The sequence below is a fragment of the Oenanthe melanoleuca genome, chromosome 7, assembly GCF_029582105.1.
Source record: "Oenanthe melanoleuca isolate GR-GAL-2019-014 chromosome 7, OMel1.0, whole genome shotgun sequence".
NCBI classification, from domain to species: Eukaryota; Metazoa; Chordata; class Aves; order Passeriformes; family Muscicapidae; genus Oenanthe; species Oenanthe melanoleuca.
In genome coordinates, this window is record NC_079341.1 from 32,404,223 (window position 1) to 32,426,446 (window position 22,224).

The window sequence follows — 22,224 nt, forward strand, 5'->3', positions numbered from 1 at the left end:
GTCTGAGCAGTATGACCATGATGGAAGTGTTGGAACTGCAGCACATCCCCCTGCTCCAAGGCATTTCTGCTAAAATGGTGCAGTACATTCTCCATGGCCATTGTGGTGCACTGGAAGGCAACAATTTACCTTGAACACTGGAGGCAATTAAGTAGGCATATTTACAGAATAAATATGAAGATGCACACAGTTAGTATTCCACAATAATAATTCTTAATGCTCCTAAATGCATTCAGATATCACAAAGCTTGAACAACAGGCATTTTATGCTTCTTATTAAATACAAAGAGATGCAGAGCCATAAAAAAGAAAAAATAAAATGCTCTGTGTAGAGATATTTAGCTGGTTGTGGCAGAGCTGGGAGAGAACCTAAATCTGATCTATCCTCTAGTGAGTTTTAAATGTGTTACCTTCCCTATCATCAATGTCTGGTGATCAAAGTCTCATGAATATGCCAATGAAATATTGGCTGGAATACTTTGAAAAATCATTCCCCATGAGTACAGCAGGCCTGAACTGAGGATCTCAGCTAAACCCATTCTAAGTCAGCTTGCATTTGTTTCGTGTTGACAGTCAGCAGCACCATCATCAATTTTACACCAATTTCATGGGCCAGCAAAAGTAATCACTTCTGTTCCTTGACCACTGAAGAAAAGAAGTCTCATATTAAAATTTATCAAAGCTATGAACTGCAGACATATGGAGCCAAACATCTTAGTTCAAAGGCATTTGATAGATAATATATTATTGTAAAACAATTTATTCTCCCTCTCTGTGGCCAATTGCCACTTTATTTCCTTCTCTCCTTGTCCCAGCTTTTCCTTCAATCCATGTTTCACTGCCATGTCTGGGCTCTGAAGTGCTCCCACTAATCAGCGGAGACTCATTCTCTGCCCCTGGACATGCTGTCCTTAACACAGCTCTGATACTTCCCTGTGCTACTCTTGATTGATAATTAGCTGATGTAAGAGATAAGTATCAGCACTGCAAAACCTCTAACTGGGTAAGTTACAAGTTCACTGGGGGAAGCAGGTATTTTTCTGGTGGGTGTGCATTAGACCTAGTCTGGAATAACCAAAACATCAAACACAGTTCAGATTGATAAAGTGCTGAAATCCTGCCAAAGTAACATGCTTAGCTGAGAAACATAGCAAATGTGTCTCTTCAGGAGATGTATGAATAGCAAATCTTTCTTCTCTCAATTTCAAATTCAGTTTTATTAGAATAAACTTTTATGAAAAGTTCTTTCACTCCCTGTGTGTTATGAAAGAAGCTTAGAGCTCAAGTTCCATTGTAAGCTCATAGGAGAATATATCAAACCATCACCACTAAACATCTAACAGAACTTGCAGGCACAGAGATGTAAAATTAACCACACTCAGAAAAGATATTCTTGATTGCAGCAAGGGGAACCATTTGGAATGAGCAAATTTTCCACCATGCCTTGGTTGTTTTATGGATAAAAGCAGAATTTCTGGTTCATGACACAACTAAACTCCTAACACATGGATGTGAACATGCAAGAATAGCAGGGCTTGGCCCTGTGCTGCTACAGGAAGTTTATCACAGACATAAAGGCTTGGGATCACACTCTGAATTTCTCAGCATTGGAAATGGTCTCCTCTGTGCAAGCAGCAACTCATTCAGAGCTCAACTTGCAATATAGGTTTTAGTACAGATGCTTTTTGTGATTTTTTTAAATAAAATAAACCTACCAAGTTCCCCAGACAGCAATACAACCCTAAAACTCTGACACCAAAATGAGTCACAACAACGATCAGCATGAAAGAGTTAAAAGAAAAAAAAGAAAGACAGAAAACAAAAGACAAAATAAAGGATCGGGAGATTTTTAAATAGCCAGAATGCTTTTCATTATCTGTTTGCATCCTGGATCAAAACCCAGTCAAAACCATATATAATTAATATATACATAGGGTTTAGCAGTTAAAGTGTGTGTTAGGTATCCAATTAACAGAACAACACGTCAGATAATTAATAAAAATGAAAAAAAAAAACCAAAAACAAAACAGTAATGAAATAACTTCTGAACTGCACAACATGTATTCTGATAAAATTCTCCACACGTGCTTTCACCACAAAATAAATGGAGATTGCTTAATAAGAATCACACTGTACAATGCCATGATCACCTGCAGCCTTTCCTGCAGGTCAGCATTCCCTGTCCCTACAGCAGCCACTCTTCAGCTTGCACATGGCACTGAGCAGGTGACTCTGAGCTGGAATGGTTTGTAGCCAGCAGATAACAACTGAAGGAAAACAGCCTCTCATGTCTCTGTCCCTCCTCACAAAACTAAAGGCTTGGGTACAATTCTTATATCCCTGACAGAGAAGATTAGCTAATGGCAGGCTTTGGATTCATCCAGTAAATCCAGCAAAGAATATACAAGTAAAGACACAGAAAAAAGGCTGCTGTCAGCAAATTTGAAAGCTTCAACTTCTTTCAGATCAGAACTTGCAGAAAATCAATTTCTACATGAATTTTTATTTTTTCTTTTAGAACAACTCTGCAGTCAGATCAAGTCAGGCTTACCATCTGCTGCAGAGAGAAATACAGCTATACTCAAGATCACATTATCAAACTTCTTTGTAAACTTTACATGCAAGCTGTTCCTGTCAGAATTGAAGTCATTGTGATAATGCTTCTTAATATTCGTTCAGGCTTTAAATAAAGACTGACAAAAGTCCACATATGGATGACAAGCTGTTCTACTGTAAATATTTTTGTATTTGTTGAGAAGGGGCTTATGGCAGTTCAGGACATATTCCATCAGGGATTTTGGTCTGAGCTACTTACTGACTAATAAGACCAAGATAAAAATCCTTGTTCAAAACTCCTCACCAAACTTTAGTTTTAAATTAACTTGATCCCATTCCTACACTTATCTAGTTATGTTTTTGCAGCATTATTGTTTAAAAACTTTTCCCAGCTGGTGGATATTATAGAATGGAAGACACTTAGTACTTGGTATTTTAAGCAAGGCTTAATTCCCAACTGGCACTGAATGTAGCTATCTGTGGAACAGAAAAAGCAAATACAATGTAATTTTACCATTTGAGCTGACCCTCTAAAGCACAGTAAAAATTATTCCACTTTTTTTTGTGTAAATAAACTCATTAAACTAATTTCCAATATTCCTGTAAGTGAGGGGATACAGCATAAAAATCCTCCAAAAACTCTTTTCCCACATCCTCTAGTTAAAAGCACAACTTACAGAAAAGCAAACACCAAAGCAAATGTTGTGACAAGTAGGGATTAAATTGCTTTTTCAGTTTTGATTCAATTTTGAGAAGTCACAAGGCACATAAATTATTGCAATTAACACAATTAACTATTTGCTCCAAGATCATTACAGGTTATTGCTTTAGTATAGCAACTATGCAAGCAGCTCAATACTGCAGAGAAAAAAAATAATTTTTAACACACCTGGATGAAACAGATGCATTATGAGCAGTCACAGACAAGCATGCCCCACATGAAATAAATCCTAGAGCAAAGAAAGAACCTTACCCTGATGTTGGATCAACAGCTATGGCCTTGGGGTTGCTCAGGTCCAGCTCGATGAGGGTCACACACACTGACCCGTTCTGGCTGCAGACAAAGATCCTGCCACTGATGTGATCCACAAAGTACAAGTTCCCCGTGATCCAGTCCATTGCTATTTGCTGTACATCTGCCAAAAATTAAAAAAAAAAATAAAAATAAAAATAAAAAAAGGGAAGATAAGAAAGAAAAAGGAGCTCAGGAGTGCAGTTCCAGTGCAAGTGAATGGCTGCTGGCTGCTCTGCCAGCAGATGCTCCACTCACTCACTTAAAGAGCTCCAGATGCTTTACATCTATTCTATGGCTGCTAATAAGAAATCCAATTCTCAGTACACAAAGAGGGGTTGGGGAGAACTTTTCCTTTTTAAGTACAAACATCTGATTGCAACTGCAGTGGTATGAAAGACACACATTTGTTTTGCGCTCTGCTAAATATTTTTAAGTCTGTTATTGTGATTTTTTTATGGTGTTCTCAGAAGCAACACCACTGAAGGATGGTGCACCTGTGGAAGGGCTGAAATAGGAATCTGATGGTACCAGAGTGCTGGGGAAAGGCAGCTCTGAAGCCACTCAGATTCTGAATTTAATGTTCTAGGACGTCTGTTAGGGCCTGGGGATGGGACATTAGTAAAAGTTAAAAGAGTTTGTTGGTTATATTTGAAAGGGACTAAAAGCAGACCAGAAATACTTAAAATAAATTTAAAAAAAACAAACGTGATATGCACGTCTAAAACCACTTTATCTATGAATTCTTTTTCATTTACTTTTTCTTGTAGTTTTGGAGTATCTGGATGCTGACAGGTTTCTGGTAATTGCCACAAGAAGTAGCACTGAAGTAAATTTTTACTGTGATAATATAGAGACTTTCACTAACAACCAAGTTTTCCTTCTCAGGACACTGTGGCAGCTTCACAGCACCCTCACACAACTGCTCACTCTGTTCTTTTCCTTGTGGGATCCTGGAATCACACTCTGTAAATGCCTTATAAATCCTCCATTTTTCTTTTGAATCAACTGACCTGCCCATACACCATCTTAGTGTTACAGTAAGCAAAAGGACAGAGAAGTGAAAAGAACATAACTTTATCAATTTTATTTAACTGAGATTTCTTCCTCTTCTTATTGATAGTACTGTATTGATACCACTCTGTAGGACAGAATTAGTTATTCTTTAAATATTTAAAAATTCTTTCATTCTTTAATAAAGAATACCTCAATTAATAGAAAAATATTTCCTGTTAAATGTTTCCAATTATCAATATCAATGACTTTTGCTTAGAAAATTAAATATGTTAATTATATTACAGTGCTTTCAAAATAGTGCTAACATAAGCTGAGGTTCTGTCATGATGAGATAAGCCAGATGTGATAAAGTATCATCACACATAGTTGTTATTTTTATTAAATTTTCAGTTTTCTGTATGTTTATAGTCCTTCAGATGGGGGATTTTTAGGTTTGTTTTCCACAATCCAATAACAAAAAACTGTTTCCCTCATCACATCCATGCTGCACTGGAGAGTAATAACTAAACTTGATTGAACAAAAATTGTATTCATTGAGGTTTTGATGATAACTCAGGGCTTATGAGCCTTGTACTTGCTTAAAACAGACATGGAAGCTCATTTGTTGTCCTTCAAAGTGCAGGTAACTTAAATAAGATTTACTCAGTGAAATCCCAGGAACACCAACTGTATCCACCTCAGCCACCCCATTACACAGTTCACTGCTGTCTTCTGTCTCTCCCATTCCTGCCCTTCCATTACTCATTTCCCTTTTAATTCAAAGTGAATATTGTGCCTGATAGGTCCTATTACCAAGATCTGCTGAGCCAGAATAAAGAAATGCCCCATTTAGCCCAATATCCAAACTCAGGAGGAGGCCAATGTCAGATGCACTGTGAGCACTGATATATTTCAGACAATAGGAAGAAAACACTATTTTCCCTCCCCCCACTCCCTTTTTCCAGGCAAAATACAGGTCATGCTTTTAAAAATGCCAGAAGGAAACCCTGTGCCTCTGGAAATCAGTAATAGCTAAAACATGTTCAATGTGCCTGCTTACCATTTTCTGAAGTTGGATTCATGGAAAGAAAAAATTATGGTTTACTGATTCAGGGAGACTTTTGAAAATTGCAGATAAGCTTGTGTGTAACAGGAGCATTTCAGAAAATATCATTTAGAAAGGACAAAAGGTACAAAAGGAATCCAATTTCAAACATTTGTAGAAATAAAACTAGTAGTTAAATTCCTGCAATGAGAGCTCTAGAAGATTGCTGTACACTGGGAAGTGGATGCAAAGGAACAAGGTTAAGTAGCATTCTGTTGGAGGAGGGTATGTTTTTCTTATTTTGTGAAAAATGTACATATTTTTAGATAAATGTGATATATATGTGAAAGGCACATCACACAGGTTATTAGAGTTGTTAATAGTACTTACAGTTCTAAAATTGCACCAAACAGCTTTTTTTTTTGTTTTTTTTGGGTTTTTTTTTCTTTGGTTTTTTGTTGGTTTTTTGGTTTTTTTTTATGGAAACCAAGAATAATTAATTCAAGGCAATATTAGCTATACTCATTTGCATTAGGTAGTTAAACTGAGCTCAGCATTCCAGGAAATGTGAGACATCCAGAAGCAATACCACACCATAAATTTGTGTCCAACTGCATTGGTAGCTCTGAACACTTATTTATCCAAGTTCCTGGAACAGAGACTAGACAGAGCAAAAGGAATAAAATAGGAATTTACTGAAAGGGTACACCTTGGGCAGGGCAAGAGCCTGGCTGGGGCTACACCCAAATCTAATCCAAGATGGATCCCAGTCATGAGTTTTTACACTTTTATAAATTTTGGTTCATCTACACATTGGGGTCAATTGTCCAAGCACAGCTCCAGGCTATGAAGTCTCAGCCCTTGGCTTGCCCCTTTCCCTTTGCTGTTGTTTCTGCTTTTTGGGTATTGGGTGTCCTTGATTCTCCAGCTGGGAGGGGATTGTTTTGTCTTACTACCCTGTGAAGAGAACTTACTGACACCTAAAAGGAAGTTTCAGAGTTACACACTAAGCAGCAGAGATTCATAAAACAATAAAAGCTAAACCCCAAGGCATCACCTGGCCAGCAGGATGCCTTTGGGAAGGGCTGGTGGAGAGGTTTAGGCTCCTTCCAGCTGCATTCTTGTACAGCTGTTCTTTCCAGAGCCTGCCATGTTTCAAGACATTTATCACAGAGTTTCCAGAAAAAACAACAAATTAATTCACAGTAATTTTCTTCAGAAGAACAGAAGGAATTCCCCAGAGTGATGTCCTGCTATCAGAACACTTCCAACCCACCCATCACACAGTGGCATTTGTGTGTTGGAGCCACCACTGATCTGCTTTGGGGTTTGTCTCTGTTCTGTGCCCTCTGCACTGGACACATCCACCTTCTCACAACAGAAACTTGTAAAGAGTTGCCCAAGTCCACTCCCCCACCAAATTAAATTTTACATGAGAAATCCCCTCAGCTGGCAGAGAATGGGTTTTGTGAATCCCATTATAATCTCCCTGCTCTGGCAGCAGCTGTGCATGAGGCTCCCCAGTTATCACACAAGTTGCAAGCACTGAAAACCACAGAGATAAGGCTCTGGTTGAACTGGGGACTTTTAAAATATATATAAAACTTCTTGTACTCAAGAAGTTACTGAATTCATTTCATGCCTATTTCTGGATTCATATATAAACCCCACTATGTGCAGATGTCTGGTCCACTCACATTTTTAAAGTAATTAATCTTCTTTTCTTTCATTCACACAGTTTCAGAAGTCTCTAAAAAGAAATATTTCCCCTTGAAAACACTCATATTTATTCTGAGCAATCTTCTATACAGTTCTGAGGGCTTTTCCTATATTAAAAACAGTTTCCTTGGAGCATTTCTGCCAAATGTGATCATCTTTCCTTTATTACTTCTAAAAACTAGGATTTCCTCTTAAGGACTTCATAAAGAATAGTTAAGACAGCATATAGGTTAAACTCTGCTCTACTTAATGACATTATGTAGACTGTGGGCACAGCAAAAATGTGTCTGGAAGTGAACTTTTCCTATGTCTTTTAAACACACAGACATTATTAGACCTTTAGAGAAAATAATAATTTCTTATGAGGGTGGCTAAATCTTCAAAGGGTCCTGGAAAATATGTCTTATGGCCAAACCAAAGTTTATGAAAATCACAGAAAAATAGAATGGCTCTCTTCTTTCACTTTGATTTTCCAACTTATATCTTGTACTGTATGAATTATTGCATTTATTTCCATTTCAAATCAAGACTAGCACAAGACTTTAGACCTTGAGCAGGAGAAAGGGAAAAGCAGAGACATATTCTTGTATTTCTGTTCCTGCTGTAATCAAGGATTCTGCCCACACACTATCTATTCAAATCAGTATTATATTAACAGATTTCATTTTTCCCAGATGTAGAAACAAAAATTAGCAGGCTTTATTCCTGTAAAAAGTTTCAGTATAAACATTCCTTATTTTTAATGTAAGAATTCCTCTGAGCAAACTACTCAGTGGAATTCCTGAATTGTTGAAGTGTTTTTGAGAAACTTCCGAGTGAACTGGGGAATGATTTTGGATGAAATGAAATTAAAATTTAAAATATTCCTTGAACTCTCCATACTTTTGTCAATGATGAAAGAAATAAACCATTTCTCACTTTTTTAAGGGAAAGAACTTAGCTTCTACTGCCTTGTATAGTAATTTTTTTCCTTATTCTAGATATTACTGCAATGAAAGCTTCCTCATATATATGCATAAAAATCACTATTGATTTAATATTTCTATTTTCTCCATATTTATATATATCTATTTATTAAAAATATATTTGAAAGTGCTCAAAACAATCTTTATTTTTGACACAGAAATGCTGGGTTGCTTTTGGTCTTTTGTGGGTTTTTGTTGGTTATGTTTTGTTTTTTAATTCTTGTTTTGTTGTGTTGCTTTTCTTTCTCTTCTGAAAATTTATCTTAAAGGAAGAGTTATTTTGATTAATTTAAATTACTAATTTTTCTTTCATAACCCTATATCTCCTTTCTGAATGCATGTCCAAGCTGGCATGGCCAGACTTAGTTTAATTTATTATCTAGTTAAAAAGAAAAAAAAAAAGAGATAAAATTATGTATTTACCAAGGAACAAGCTAATTTTATTCAAAGAAAAGCAGAAATACTTAGAAATAGACTTTTTGCCTCCACAGAGTAAAAAGCCAAATATGGAACAAGACAAGGAGCAGGAAGATTTTTAGTTTGTGTTGTGTTTTTTATTTGTTTATTTTTTAATTTTATTTTTTCTCCAATAGCCAGTGATGGTGAGAGCAGGTAAGAAGTGTTAAAACATAAATGAAAAGCTGTGAAATCCTGCAGCAGCACTGCCTTTGCTGTGCCACTCTTTTGACATTAATGTTCCTAATTAGCAGCCCAGGCAGCCTTGTACTGACACTGTGCCTTGGGAAAGTGAAGCTGGAAGGGATTTTCTCTGTGCCTCTTCTATCACCAAGAATTTGCCATGATTCTGACTGCAATGCCACTTAAAAAATATGATTTTTATTCAAGATGTCACCATTCAATAAGTCAGACACACTGGTGTCTCAACTTTTAACAGCCATGTCCAGAGTGATTATTACATAAGCTGAAAAATGAAAAATCAAGTGAAAAATATCCATCTATCTTTTTTAAATTATTCATCTCAAATATCTGATTTCCCTGAATTAAGTCAGCCTTCACAGATATTCTTTGTTAGAAGCACAATGAAGAACCTACAATATACTAAATTTAAATAAGCACTTTAAAGCATCTAGACTTCAAATTCCTCAAAAGCAGAGAAAGATTTTCCTTTTCTTTGCAGAGTAAAATCATTTCAATTTCAATCAATTTGGTTACTGACAAAAATATTGTTGGCTTTCTTTCAACCCTGGAGCATAATATACTGCATTAAAAACCTATGAATGTGAACACTGAGACAATAGCAGTTTCCTCAAGCTAAAGACTTTTCAAAAATATAAGAATAATCTAAATATTATGAATACTTAATGAAAGCATCCTGATGGCTCAGAAAGACACAAAGTCTCTCAGAGACGTGGTTGATTCAGGCACTCTGAGATTCACACATTCAGCTTCCCACCAGGTAGAGAAGATAAAATTTCTGGGCATTTGGTGAGGAAACGGAACAGGCTGTGGCTGCCCCATCCCTGGAAGTGTCCAAGGCCAGGCTGGATGGGCTTGGAACAGCCTGGGATAGTGGAAGCTGTCCCTGCCCATGGCAGGGGAATGAGATGATCTTAGAAATCTCTGAACCCAAACCATTCTGTGATTCCATGATTCTACATTGGCTGAGGTGGAATACTGAGCAGGTACTGAGAGAGAAATGAGAGTGTGGCTTTAATAAACTTCCTTCTTCCACTGGGAATCCAAAAACCAGTATTAACAATGCCAACAACAACAACAATCATCAACAACATCCTCTTCTAACAAATTCCTTTACACAGTACTCAGTGGAAATGTTTGTGCCTTTCCCAGGAATTTTACAGCAGGGTAGAAAAATCTGATCCTAAATTCTTAAGCATTCTTAAGCATATTTCTTCTTTTACTTCTGTTATAGAATGATTCTGTTAGGAAATGTATCGAGTTCCTGGAGTGAGTAAGATGAATTAAATTTCTGTTATTGGGTCCTGCATCACAGAGCTGGCTGTGATGCCAATGGCTTAAATGAGCAAGGAAAAAAGTGGGAAACAATTAAATAAGGGCCTTGTCAGTGGCCCTATCTTTTAATCCTGACTGTTAAGATTTTTATAGAGGGTGAATTTTGTGACATCAATCTCATGTCAGAAATAAGTAAGAGTAGCTGAAAACCATAACATTCCTAATTTCTGCATTACTGAGTCTCAAACACATTGCCCAGTGATTGCAAACCTGTAATGGGGTCCCAGTGGCCCATGTACATGCTGAACAATAAAGACAGATTTATAGAGGTACATAGCTATAACAGCCTTATTTTTTTCTTTTTAGCTGCACATTCAACAGCTTCTTATAAATCTAGTGAGACTGTAAATCAAACCCAGTTATTTACTTCAAAGCAGTTAAGTCACCCACTGTTAAAATTAAAGCATAATTCAGCTGCAACAGGCATCCCATGGCCTCAGAGTGGCTGTGGGGACACGGCGTGGCTGCTGCAGGCTGTGACATTCCCTTCCTTAACCACCTTCCAGCAAAGCCAGAAATCCACCTCCTCCCACCTCCCTAGGACTGCCCCCTGCAGGGGTTATGAGCCCCTCAAACCATCATCACACCACAATAAAGCCACTTAAATATTCTTCCAAAGATAGGCCAAGCAGCAGATGATTACAATGCAAAGAGATGCCAATAAATAACTGGAGTTACTCTCACAATGCAAACTATTTAAGGGAAATTACATCCAGAGAAAGTTTGAACAGGTAAACAGAAATGCTTTTGGGGGGGATAATTTAGAAGTGAATTATCTCTGAAAACTCTTAAAGAATGGGTTAGGCAACAAAGGAAACTCACACTTCACTTTATTCATAGAAGGTACCATTTGTCAGAGAACACTCATAAGTTCTGGCAGGTACCAGGCAGGCCATAATTTTATAGGAAAATTTCATCTGGAGCCCACTCTAGTTACTCTTAACAATAAGTGGTCTAGATAATGTGAAATGCAGGACATGTCACAACCCACTGGTGTAAATCAATCCCAAAGGACATTATTACACTCAGTTTGAATCAGAAGGTAATACTGACCATAGAGTGTTTAATTTTGTTATACAGACACATTCACATTGGGCACAAAAGTCTTTGTCATCATCTCAAACATCTTACAGGAAAAGGAGAAGAATTACACTTGCAACAAACAAATAAACAAACAAAATGCACCACAAAAAACAAAACCAAAACCAAACCAAAACTAAACCAAACCAAAACAAAACCCCAAACATTGCTAGAATAAATAGAAGAATAAATAGAACTTGCTTTTAATATAATTAAAATATGCATAGAGAGTCCATTTTAAATCCAGCTCAGAACTACAACTTAGACAATGCTAGACAATCTAAAAATATTCTCAATAATAAAACATATGACCTGCAAGGCTAGGAAACTTATATCTCATTTATTCACACAGTATTTTGGAAATATAACCCTATTATGTACTTTACTAAATAAAAAGCCTCATTTATAGGATTTCTGATGGGGTAAAAAAAAAAAAAAAAAAAGCTTATTTTATTGAGGACATTGAACTTTTTCCTTCATCTTTCCTTGCCATCACACCTTGCCATCAGCAGGCTGGCACTTCTGCAAGACTCTGAAACCCCTGCTCAGCTCCTACAAAAGTAATTTGAGCAAAACTAACAAATAAAGCCCTTCCTGCCTACAAATGCTGCCAACAGATTATAACAAATGCATCCCATGCAAACATTACCTCATCTTCCCTTTCTCCCACTCTGTCCTTTTCTTTTTTCACCTATTACAAATTTTCAATATCAAAATAGTTACTTTTGAGGAGAAGACTGTTTTTCATTATATGTGACCTGACCAACAAAACAGAAAACTGCCCAGACTTAAAATATTGAAATTGTTATGTCTTTAAAAAATAATTAACAAAAAAATCCTTGCTAATTTATTTCCAGAAATGAAATAAATAAAAATAAAATATGGATTTAGAGATAAATTATTTTTCTATCCATTTTCAACCAGACATCAGGACACTACTTTTTTTGTTGTTGTTTATTTATGTCCCTCATCACGACAATAGTGCTGCTATTGGTCTACCTGAGCATTATTTTAAACCAGAAAGGCACCATAGATCCCATTAAAAGTCTCATAAATCACTCACATAGCCTGTGCTTCCAGAAATGTGGCTCCAGCTCAATGTGTTTATATGTGCAGAACCCAACCTTTGCTTTCAGAAGGCTTCCAGCTCTTCCCAAAACTGGCCACTCCAGGAAGATGTAAGCCCTTAATCTCACCTCTTCACACCCCCTGAAGTCCCAGGTACCTTGTGCCAACCATTCCCACCTCATGTATCCCCCAGAATCTCAGGTTTTAAACCTCACAGTGTCTGTTATTCTCTGTTGTTCTACATTTAGAGGGGGAAAGACAAAACACAGGTCTCTTACCAGTATATTGCCTTTCTTCCTAAATCACTGCTCCTGCCATGAAAACAGCAGGAACACATTGTCCCAGTCCTTGCAAAGTGCAGAGGAGAAACAGGAATATGCACTGCATCCTCCTCCAGTTCCCCTTGTCTTCCTCCTGCATTAATTTTTACCCAGGAATTTTTGCCTAGCCTGATGTAAACTCGGCTCTGAGTGGTCCCAGAGGCAGCACAGACGTGGTGCAGACTGAGAGGAGCAGGGCACAGCCCCAGCTGCTCACAGCCTCACAGCCTGGTCCCTCCAGCCAGCAGCAGCTCTGCTCTGCAGCACTCAGACCACAGAGCATTCACAGGCTGTCAAAAATACATGTTCTCATTACTGCATCTTACTTGAGCTGCCTTTTCTCAGTGGGTTTGTTTCTGAAGGTAATGCAGTGGTTATGACTGTTTAAAACAAACCTGAATTCTGCAGCTAGTTGTACAGACTCAATGACTGAACAATATCATCTCAGAAGAGTCTTAAAAGGAAAATACATATTTTCAGTATATGCACAACTAAAAGGGAAAAGGCATTAAGAGAAAAGGCACTAGTCTTTTAAAAGACATTACACTTATCTCCCTATATATCAATAGAAAAAAGTCCAGCAAATTAACAAATGGGATAATACATTTAAGTAAAATAGCAATAAATGGCATTCCAGACAAGTCCAAAATTGCCAAAAAGAGCGAGGGTGCCCTGAACTGCCAGTTGTGGCACAGATCCCCACACTCTCCTTATTCAGCTCATTATTTTTGCTTACACAGTGTGACAGAAATGTTATGGAATTACACATGCACAGAGCACCCAAACTTTGTCCCCAGCTCAGAACTGTCATGGTGAATGTCTGGCCAGCACATCGAGTGGCAGCTGCTGGGTGACACTGGGACAGACTGCTGATAACACTCAGGGCATCAATTTTATGCAAGCAAACTGACGTTTTCATATCCTGTCCCTATCATTTAATTGCTTACAATGGTTCCAACACCTTTTTTTTTTCTTTCCAGAACAAAGAAAAACAGAAGTCTGATTTTTGCTAAAGTGATCTACTTCAGTTAGAACATTTGTTGCATGTAATTTGTCAGTTTTAGAAATGTGCTTCACTTAACTATTTAAAATGTGCAAGAAAAAACAAGTTTTTGTTATATTGAACTCAACTTACAGATAGTGAAAAGGACAAACTTTATTGTTACATTTAATTTATTCCATGATGCTGACACGATCCATAATGTTTTCAGCATTTCAATTTCTACTCCAAAGCTAAAGTTACAAGAAAGTTCTAAATCAAATTTGCTTCATTCTAAGTATAAATCCACAATTCTATGTATTGAGAACAAAAACAATATTTCCATGATCTGGAGATATTACTTCTTGAGCCAGTCATTGCTTCTGCCAGTCAAAGGAGTTAAAAACTGAAGAAAGCAATCCTATATTAAATCCTCACAATCAGATGGTGGTTTTAATTTGTCATGTCCATCACAATCTAAATAATAATCACAACTTTGCAAAATATGCAATTCATCTTTTTGTGAGGGCTCCTGATAAAGTGATAAGGAAAGAACAAGTCCTTTATTTCTTCTGACACACACAAACTTTTTGGTGTGTCTCTGCCACAGGCTCCAGTGCAGCACAGCAATACCCAGGCTGCTGTGAGTACAGAGAGCAGACTGGGCAAGAGCTTAAGGTGCTACAGCAAATGATTTTAATTTCATCACATATGTAGCTTCTATCCCAGATTTACTTCCATTAATGCAATTATTCATTATTATTCCTTTCTGAAAAGCATGCTCTCTATTTACCCTTTTCCCTGCAGTAGAACAAAGCATCAGATCAAAACCTGAGCTTCAAAACACAGTGATTTCCAGAGGCCACGAGTTTGATCAGGAGTCACAGTATTTGTGATTTCAGCCCATGAGTCTTTTCATTGCATGAGACATACAAACAGATTTTTTTTTTTTTTTTGGTAAATTTCCTGCTGCTTCCCCAAGATTTACAGCAGGTGGGATGTGTGGTTGAGCTGTGCCATTCCCTGTGGGTCACTTCCCTGCAGACTCAGATCTCTGTGTAGCAAAGAGAATTCCTAACACTGCTCGGGCTCATTGCTAACAAAATACTGTTCCCTCATGGCTCCAGCTACTGGTAAATCTCTGTCTGGGATGGACTTTGGTCTGCAATTGCTTGAGTGCTTCATTTTTCATAACTAAACATGGTTCCAGTTACGGTGTTGGATGTAAACAAACCATATTTTGGAGTTTATAGTTTTTATGTTCTCTTTGCTCCTATAAAGGCAAAAGTGCTTTCAAAGAAGACACAGACTTTTAAAGTTTCTTGCAATGTTGATCTGTGCCTCAGGAAAAATCTTTAGGAGGCAGAAGAGCTCATTTAATGACACAATCCAAAGTGCATTATGAAAAAGAGAAAAGCTGAAAACTAAGAATTCTTGACTTCTTCACTTGACTTTAGTGGAGTATTTTAGGCTTTTAATGTAGTCTGAATTAAATATTTGCATTAATAAATAAATATCTGTGTGGCAAATTTGCTGTCAATTAGTCTAAATGAAGCTTGGTTAATATTTAAGTTGCATTTGTGAAGCTATTTTACCACTCAAGAAGACAACCACTGGCTAAATTGTAAGAGATGTGAAATTTATAAAAACAAAAATAAAGTACCAGTAGAAAGCAAAAAAAGTTATACATATATAACTGGCATATTGGAATACACTGCAATATTAATTAGATGTTTTATTGCCATTAAGAAAGTTTCCAAGAGCTCATTTGAAGACTGAGTTCATAAACAACTTTACTGAAATGGGCAGGTTACAAGTGTTTGTCTCTTATTTATCTCCTATCTCTCTCCTCATTGGAAGAAAGGCAGAAGACAAGCTCCTGTGAATACTGAGGAAATGTGGAATAATTCCAAGAATAGTTCCAGTGGCTACCAAGTAAACAACAAAATGAAGCCTACATGGTCAAAGTTCTTTGGAAAAATGTGAGTCTAATGCCATAAAACATGCAATAATCAATGCCACATCTAAGGAAAAAGAAAATTACTTGTGGATTTGTTTTTTCTTAACCAGTACTTCACTACGGTTGTATATGAAGATATAAATGTTTTTGTAAAATATTCACTACAAAACTGTGAGTTACATTAGCAGAAACCTAATTATCTATACATTACATCTCTATAGCACCCAAAATTATTTAATTCCACCTTATAAACCTTGCTACAAAATCAAAATGCTACTGTTTTACAAGCAGCATAATAATTCAATTTGACAGAGACAGAGAGTCCCTCAACATTCTGACTGATATAGATAAATTTACGTGGCTACTGCTCCTGTGACAAAAAGGACCTTTTTTCTTTACAAAACCCTTCTGCTGCTGTGGGAGTTTGCTTGCTTGCTCTTGGATTTCCTCCCTGGTGCAAGAGGTTTTCTACCCAGGTTAGGTTGGGAAGACATAAAGAGATCCAGCCATGTCCCACTTTGGGACAACAATGAATCTGGAATTAAGAAGGAAGTCCCAAAATGGTGAGCTAGGAAGTTGACAAAACAGGGGAAAGGGATTATGACAACATATTCAACACTGATAATTTTTGTCTCTGCAGAAACAGCATTCAGGAGACTGATCCAGGCAGCCTAGGAGTTTAGAGAAGGGGAAAAAACCAAACCAAAACAAAAGCAATCAAAAATTTGCACTGAGAAATGCCATTGAGATAAGGCTTTTTATTTCCTGTACTCAGAGATTTAACTGCCCAGGACACAACTACTGAAGAGTAAATGAAAGAAGAACAGATATCATCCCAGCTTTGCTAAGAACAGAAGCCACACACAGGGTTTTGACCAATGTCAATGCAAGATCAATTGTGGAAGCTGGATGAGTAACAAAGCTTGAAAAATAGTAGCATCACATCTCTGAATGTCTAAAAAAATCCATTTGTGGCAATTAACAATCAGTTAATAAGTAGCTCTGGTGTCAAAAAGGATTAAGTTCAGATAATCTGACTTTAGAGGGAAATGCCACCAATTCAGCTCTCTGCCATGGGAGCTTGTGCCTCAAAGTGACACAAAATAATGTTCTGGTGACAATACTCAAACAGTAGAACAATTCCCAAGCCTGATGGAAAAGTCTGTACCTAAAAGATGCAGCAAAAGCAGACAGATCCTCCATAACTAATATTTAGAACCCCCTAACAGAAGACAGGCCCTCTTAAGGTTCCAGCTGTACAGATTATTTTTTAACTTTTGTGCAAATACCATTGAGAATTGAGGTATAGACCTGATTATATGAATATTAATAATTAAAAAAAGATAATAAATTTGCAGCACGCCCCACACCCAAGTGATTGTGCTTGTTGGAGCAGAAAGGTTGAATGAAGGGATATGAACTACCCTTATCCTTCCACTAACCCTGATAATCAAAAATTCTATGCAGAACCAATAATCAGCAAAGACAGAGGAGTCTTGTCATTACAAGGGACAGAAAAACTCTCTGAAAAAGGAAAATTATCAGATAGCACAATTTCCAGCACTAAATAAAATCCATACTATACTAGGAAAGCACCTTATTGAGGCTGTATCAAACCCTGGATCAAGAGTTCTGTAAGTTCAGGGACACCAGAATGAGGAATAAAAGTATGCAAAGAAAGCATTTCCCTTATCATGGAGCATGAACATCCAAAAAAATTTGGACATGGGCTTAAAATATCTAAAAGCACCTAGAAATTAAAACAAAATGCAAACAGAGAAACACAAAAATCGCAACAGACACTGAGGAAAACATGAGGAAGACTCAGGAAAGATGCAGCCTGAGATATAGGACAGAGGTGGACCAAGGATGACCCAAGTGGATTGAACCTGATTCCCTGTGGAGCTTCACCAAGCTCCAGAGCAACAGCCTGTGCTGGAACTGAAGGACCTTGGGAGACTGAGTGGCTAGACAGTAAAAGGAGATGGGAAATTAAAGTTGAATAAACACTTAGTTAATGAGAAAATTATCCTAGTTTTGTATATTTACTCATGGCTCTGTCTAGAGCAGTTAAGAATGAGATATTGATGCTATTAAAAAAAAAAAACAAACAAAAAAACAAACAAAAAAACCCAAAACCAAACAACAACAACAACAAAAAAAAAAAACTAAAGCAAAGCATCAAGAAAGCCCACCTTTGGAAAAAATAAGAAATATCATTATCCCAAAAACAGCAATTGACCTTTTCAGTCTTCTCAGAAATGCAAGGACAGCAATGCAAGATGCAAGATAAGCCAGAGCTTGAGAAGTCCACACAGAGGGAAAGAATTCTGTGAGATTCCCTTAGGGGACACTTCTCACCTGCCATTCAGGCCCCCATGACTGACTCAGGTGCTCTGAACACTCCTAAAGAGCCATGTGAGATATAAATGACCTTTGACATGAAACCTTCTCCTTTCCCTGCATCTTCAAGGCACATGGGCTGTCTATCACAGGAGTAAAAACAAACCCACATTTTACAACTGTGTGACAGCTCTCAGTGCTTGTCTGGAGGCAAATTTGGGGCAGACTATGCAGGAATAAACACTTTCCTCCAGATCTTCACAGTTTTGCTTCTGCAGAGTAAGCCAAACTTTGCTCTGATTTGCCATGAATATTCATGGCAATTCACAGGAATTGCTGACAGGAACACCATCTCCAGTGCTTGGTGTTTCCTTCAGTGACTGAGCTCATCAATGCCAGGGAATTACTGCAGCTACTCTGAACACAGCAGTGTTTCTGGATAATCACTCCTGACAAGTGGTTTAGGTCAGGAGGTGGAGGAGCCATTGGGGGAGAAAACAGTAATGTACCCAAACAGCCACTCCTGGTGAAATTCCCTGGGCTCTCTGTCTGATGTTCTTCACTCATATCCAAGAAGTGGGAAATGCAAAAGCCAGCCTGGCTTGTTCCCAGCACATCAAGTAGAAGATTCTGGGTCCCACAAGCAGAAAGGCAAATCCCTTTCCCTCCAGAGGCTCCAGCCCCTCCATACCCACCCCCTGCCCCCAACTTTGGCAAGTAAAAACTGAATTACTATTGAGGAAACAAGATGTTCCTTTTGATCCAGAGCAGCCCTGTCCAAACACAGCTGCCAAGAGAAAAGCCTGTGGTCCTTCCCAGGTGAGGTGTGATCAAGTGTGGGCACAAAGCACAGGTGGCAGAGCTAAACACAGGCACTGCAGCATTGGTTGTGCTGTGCTGAGATAACTGAGTGCCAAGAAAACCTGAATCAAACATCAGCCAAGCAGAAAATATCATGCTCTTGAAGCATCACCTCAGGAGAGATTTTGTTATTGTGCAGAAGAATAGCAGCTAAAACCATGGCTGGTGCTGATTTGTAGAGCATGAAAGGTGATTTGTGCTTGTAATGATGAAGACACAAAATACCTCCTAAAACGAGGAAGAAGGATCTTGCACCCAGAGGATGCTGCTCTGGCCACCTCTCAGCTCCCACACACAAAAAAAAATGTGAAACTGCACATCATGGCTTTGAAAGGCAGAAAACTGGGAGACTTTCCACATTCATGCCATTAGAAATATTTTTTGTTAGTTTGAGCCTAGAGATAGCAGTTTAAATAAAGCTTGTTCATGAAAGTCCCTCTGTACTCACTGAGGTGGGTTGTAAGGGACCACCCCTGTTACTATGGACAGAGGCTGCACAAGCCTCCCTCACAGGACAATCACCTCTGAAAGCACATTTGGCTCCAGTACTGTCTGCACAAATCTTTCCCAAGAGGAAAATCTCCAGCTTCCCTTCCAAAAACTTCTAGGTCTTAAAAAGACAAAGATGAAACAACAGGATAGTGCCTGGCCTTGGCTGTGCTGATACTGCTGTGCCTGCAGAAAGCTGTCCTGATGTAAGGGGATAAAACTACCAAACAAACCATGAGATAATAAATACTTTAAAAGTGAAATTAGCCTAATTACTAAGCATGAGAGAGTATCTCTGGAGACACCATAGCAAAAAAACCCAAACCCTGTTCTCCCAGAGCAAAAAACCCCAAGTGCAGGATGAGCCTCTCCTCAGCCTTCCTCCCTCTGCAGAGTAAGACACAGAGCAAGTTACCAGTGCTTCAAAGGATCTGATCCCATCCATCTGGGACACATCCTCACCAAAGTGAAGTCACATTGGACTCTTCTGAGGAAGGATGATAGAAACTAAAGGACTGTAATTTCCTTTCTTTTGTCAATCCAAAGCTTATGTTCAGTACCTGGAGCTGGTGCTGTATGACCCACCATGAAAACAAAGTCATTTTCATAGTCCCTGCTTTCCTAGATGTAGACTTTCATCTTTAAAGATGATCTATATTCTTTGTTCCTAACTACAAGACTTACTTGTCTTCACTGAAGAAAACACTTAGAATAAATCCACTTCAAGCAGTCCCAATCACTTTGAATAACTGACTTTTCTAGCACTTTTTGTGTCAAATGCAGATTTTTTTTTTCCACTAACAAGATGATTAGAAAATTGGGCTAAAAAAGATAAATACAATAAAAAACTGCTAAGGAAACTTTTGTAATGTTATTTTCTTCCCTAGTACCTTTAGGAATAACTGATTTCATACAAACACACAAAAAGAGGTACAGAATGTACATTTTTATGTGAATCACCCCATGGCCATGACCATTTATTTGGCTTGAGCTGGCAGAGAATGCAATTACACCTGAAAACATTTTCCTTGCTGTATGATGGAGAGAAACAGCAGAAATTACCTGATAGGTAACAGAAGGTGGAGTGAAGAAAAGGAAGGATTTAAAATTATAAATCAGTTTTTCAGCAGCCACAAGATCACAGGACAACTACACCAGGGATAGCAACATGAGATTCCTGCTGTGTCCTGGCAGGAATAACTCCAGGGGTGTCTACAAGATCCTAATTAGGTGGCCAAACATGAGTTTCATGCTGCTCCTTCCTCTGAGGAGACATGGCCAGAGCATGGGGATTGATGCAGCTCCACTGAGCAGCACAACAAAAGTGTCTGTGGGTGTGTGTGCTTGGGAAAACACTCCCACTGCTAAATCTGCAGGATTTTGTCAGTCAGAGCTCCCAGCAAAGTTTTGGGTTTTTTAAGCCCCTAAGCACTATTTCCCAAATCAAAATCAAAGAGGGCAAAGCAAGTCTCCACAGTCACTTCATGTCCATGGGAATTATTATTCGTCATCTAAAAAAGGTTGAATGATTACCATGAAGTTTGAGCAGAATATTAGAGACCACAGGCTGGTGTGTGCTGGCACTATGAAAGGTGAACAGCTCATTAATTCCAGGCACTGTGTTCATTTCAAACCTATCCCAGGGCCTCGATTTAGCAAACAGATGCAGTGATGCAGATCTGGACAGCACAGGATCAGAAATTCTCTTGACATGCAGGGAACAGAGGGAAGAGGTGGAGGAAAGCAAACCACAGTGCTCAGGTCCACTCTGATGGTGCAAACAAGTGACAGAACACACACACAGAGTACAATACAAAGCACATTTTGCTCAGGACTGTGGTTAATTTGATTTTTCTTGCTAAAAGGAAAACGAAATATCAGCGGCTGGGTGAATTGAAAATGTACAATGAAATAATACCACCATGATCTTTAGGGTACTTTGATATATGAAGTATAAAAAGTCCTCAAAAATACACTTAAAACCCTCCAAAAGAATCACAATTGAATAGAGGAAACAAGAGAGAAAAAAAAAAAAATAAATAAATAAATAAATAAAAAAAAGCCACCCCTGCAAATAAATATATTTATGCCTAGGATAAAAGTGTTCACCAAAGTAGAATACTCAAGAGTGGTGAATAAAAAGACCCCCAAAATCTGAGCCCTATTTTTGAAGAATTTTTTAAAATTCAATTTACTATTCTAATACATATAAAATTAGGAAAATTAAAAAAACCCCAAACCCTTACCCTGCATCAATAAGCACACAACAACTATCTTGATAGTCCAAAACACAATCTCAATGAAGAATTTATCACTTTTGCATCTCTAAGAGTTATAAACAAATTTGTGATTAGAGTATTCCTGAACTGGTGATCAGAGGCTTTGAGATCCTTTTAGAGATATTCTCTGGCATTTTACCTGAAAAGGATTTTTCCAAAGCTTAGATCAAATTTAGGCCATCTCTGCGAAAGATGAAGAAAATCAGAAAATCCTTTTTTTTTTTTTTTTTCCCTGCATGACATTTTGCAGTCTGTTCACATGTTAATGTTTTTGGGAGGCTACCCAGAACAGAGACTAGACAGTGTTAAAGGAATAAAGTAGGGATTTTAGGTATTTATAAAAAAGCCTTTCAAAGGACACACCTTGGGCAGCACAAGAGCCTGGTTGTGGCTCCACCCAAGATGGAACAAGACGGACACCTGGTCACAAGTTTTCACACTTTTATAAGTTTGGGGCCATTTCCATACTGGGGTTAATTGTCCAATTCCATCCCCAGGTTATGCAATCCCATCCTCTCAGATTACTCTCCTCAATTCCCTGTTGTTTACACTTTTAGGGC

At 37.9% G+C, this 22,224-nt stretch overlaps 1 protein-coding gene across 1 annotated transcript in view; it reads right to left on the reverse strand.

The window, feature by feature from the left end:
* The window catches only part of LRP1B (LDL receptor related protein 1B), a 610,286-nt gene that overhangs the window by 251,952 nt on the left and 336,110 nt on the right, over positions 1–22,224 (reverse strand). The window contains exon 7 of the mRNA XM_056496787.1: positions 3,530–3,692. Coding sequence (XP_056352762.1) covers positions 3,530–3,692 — 163 coding nt within the window. The remainder of the gene's footprint in view (positions 1–3,529; positions 3,693–22,224) is intronic.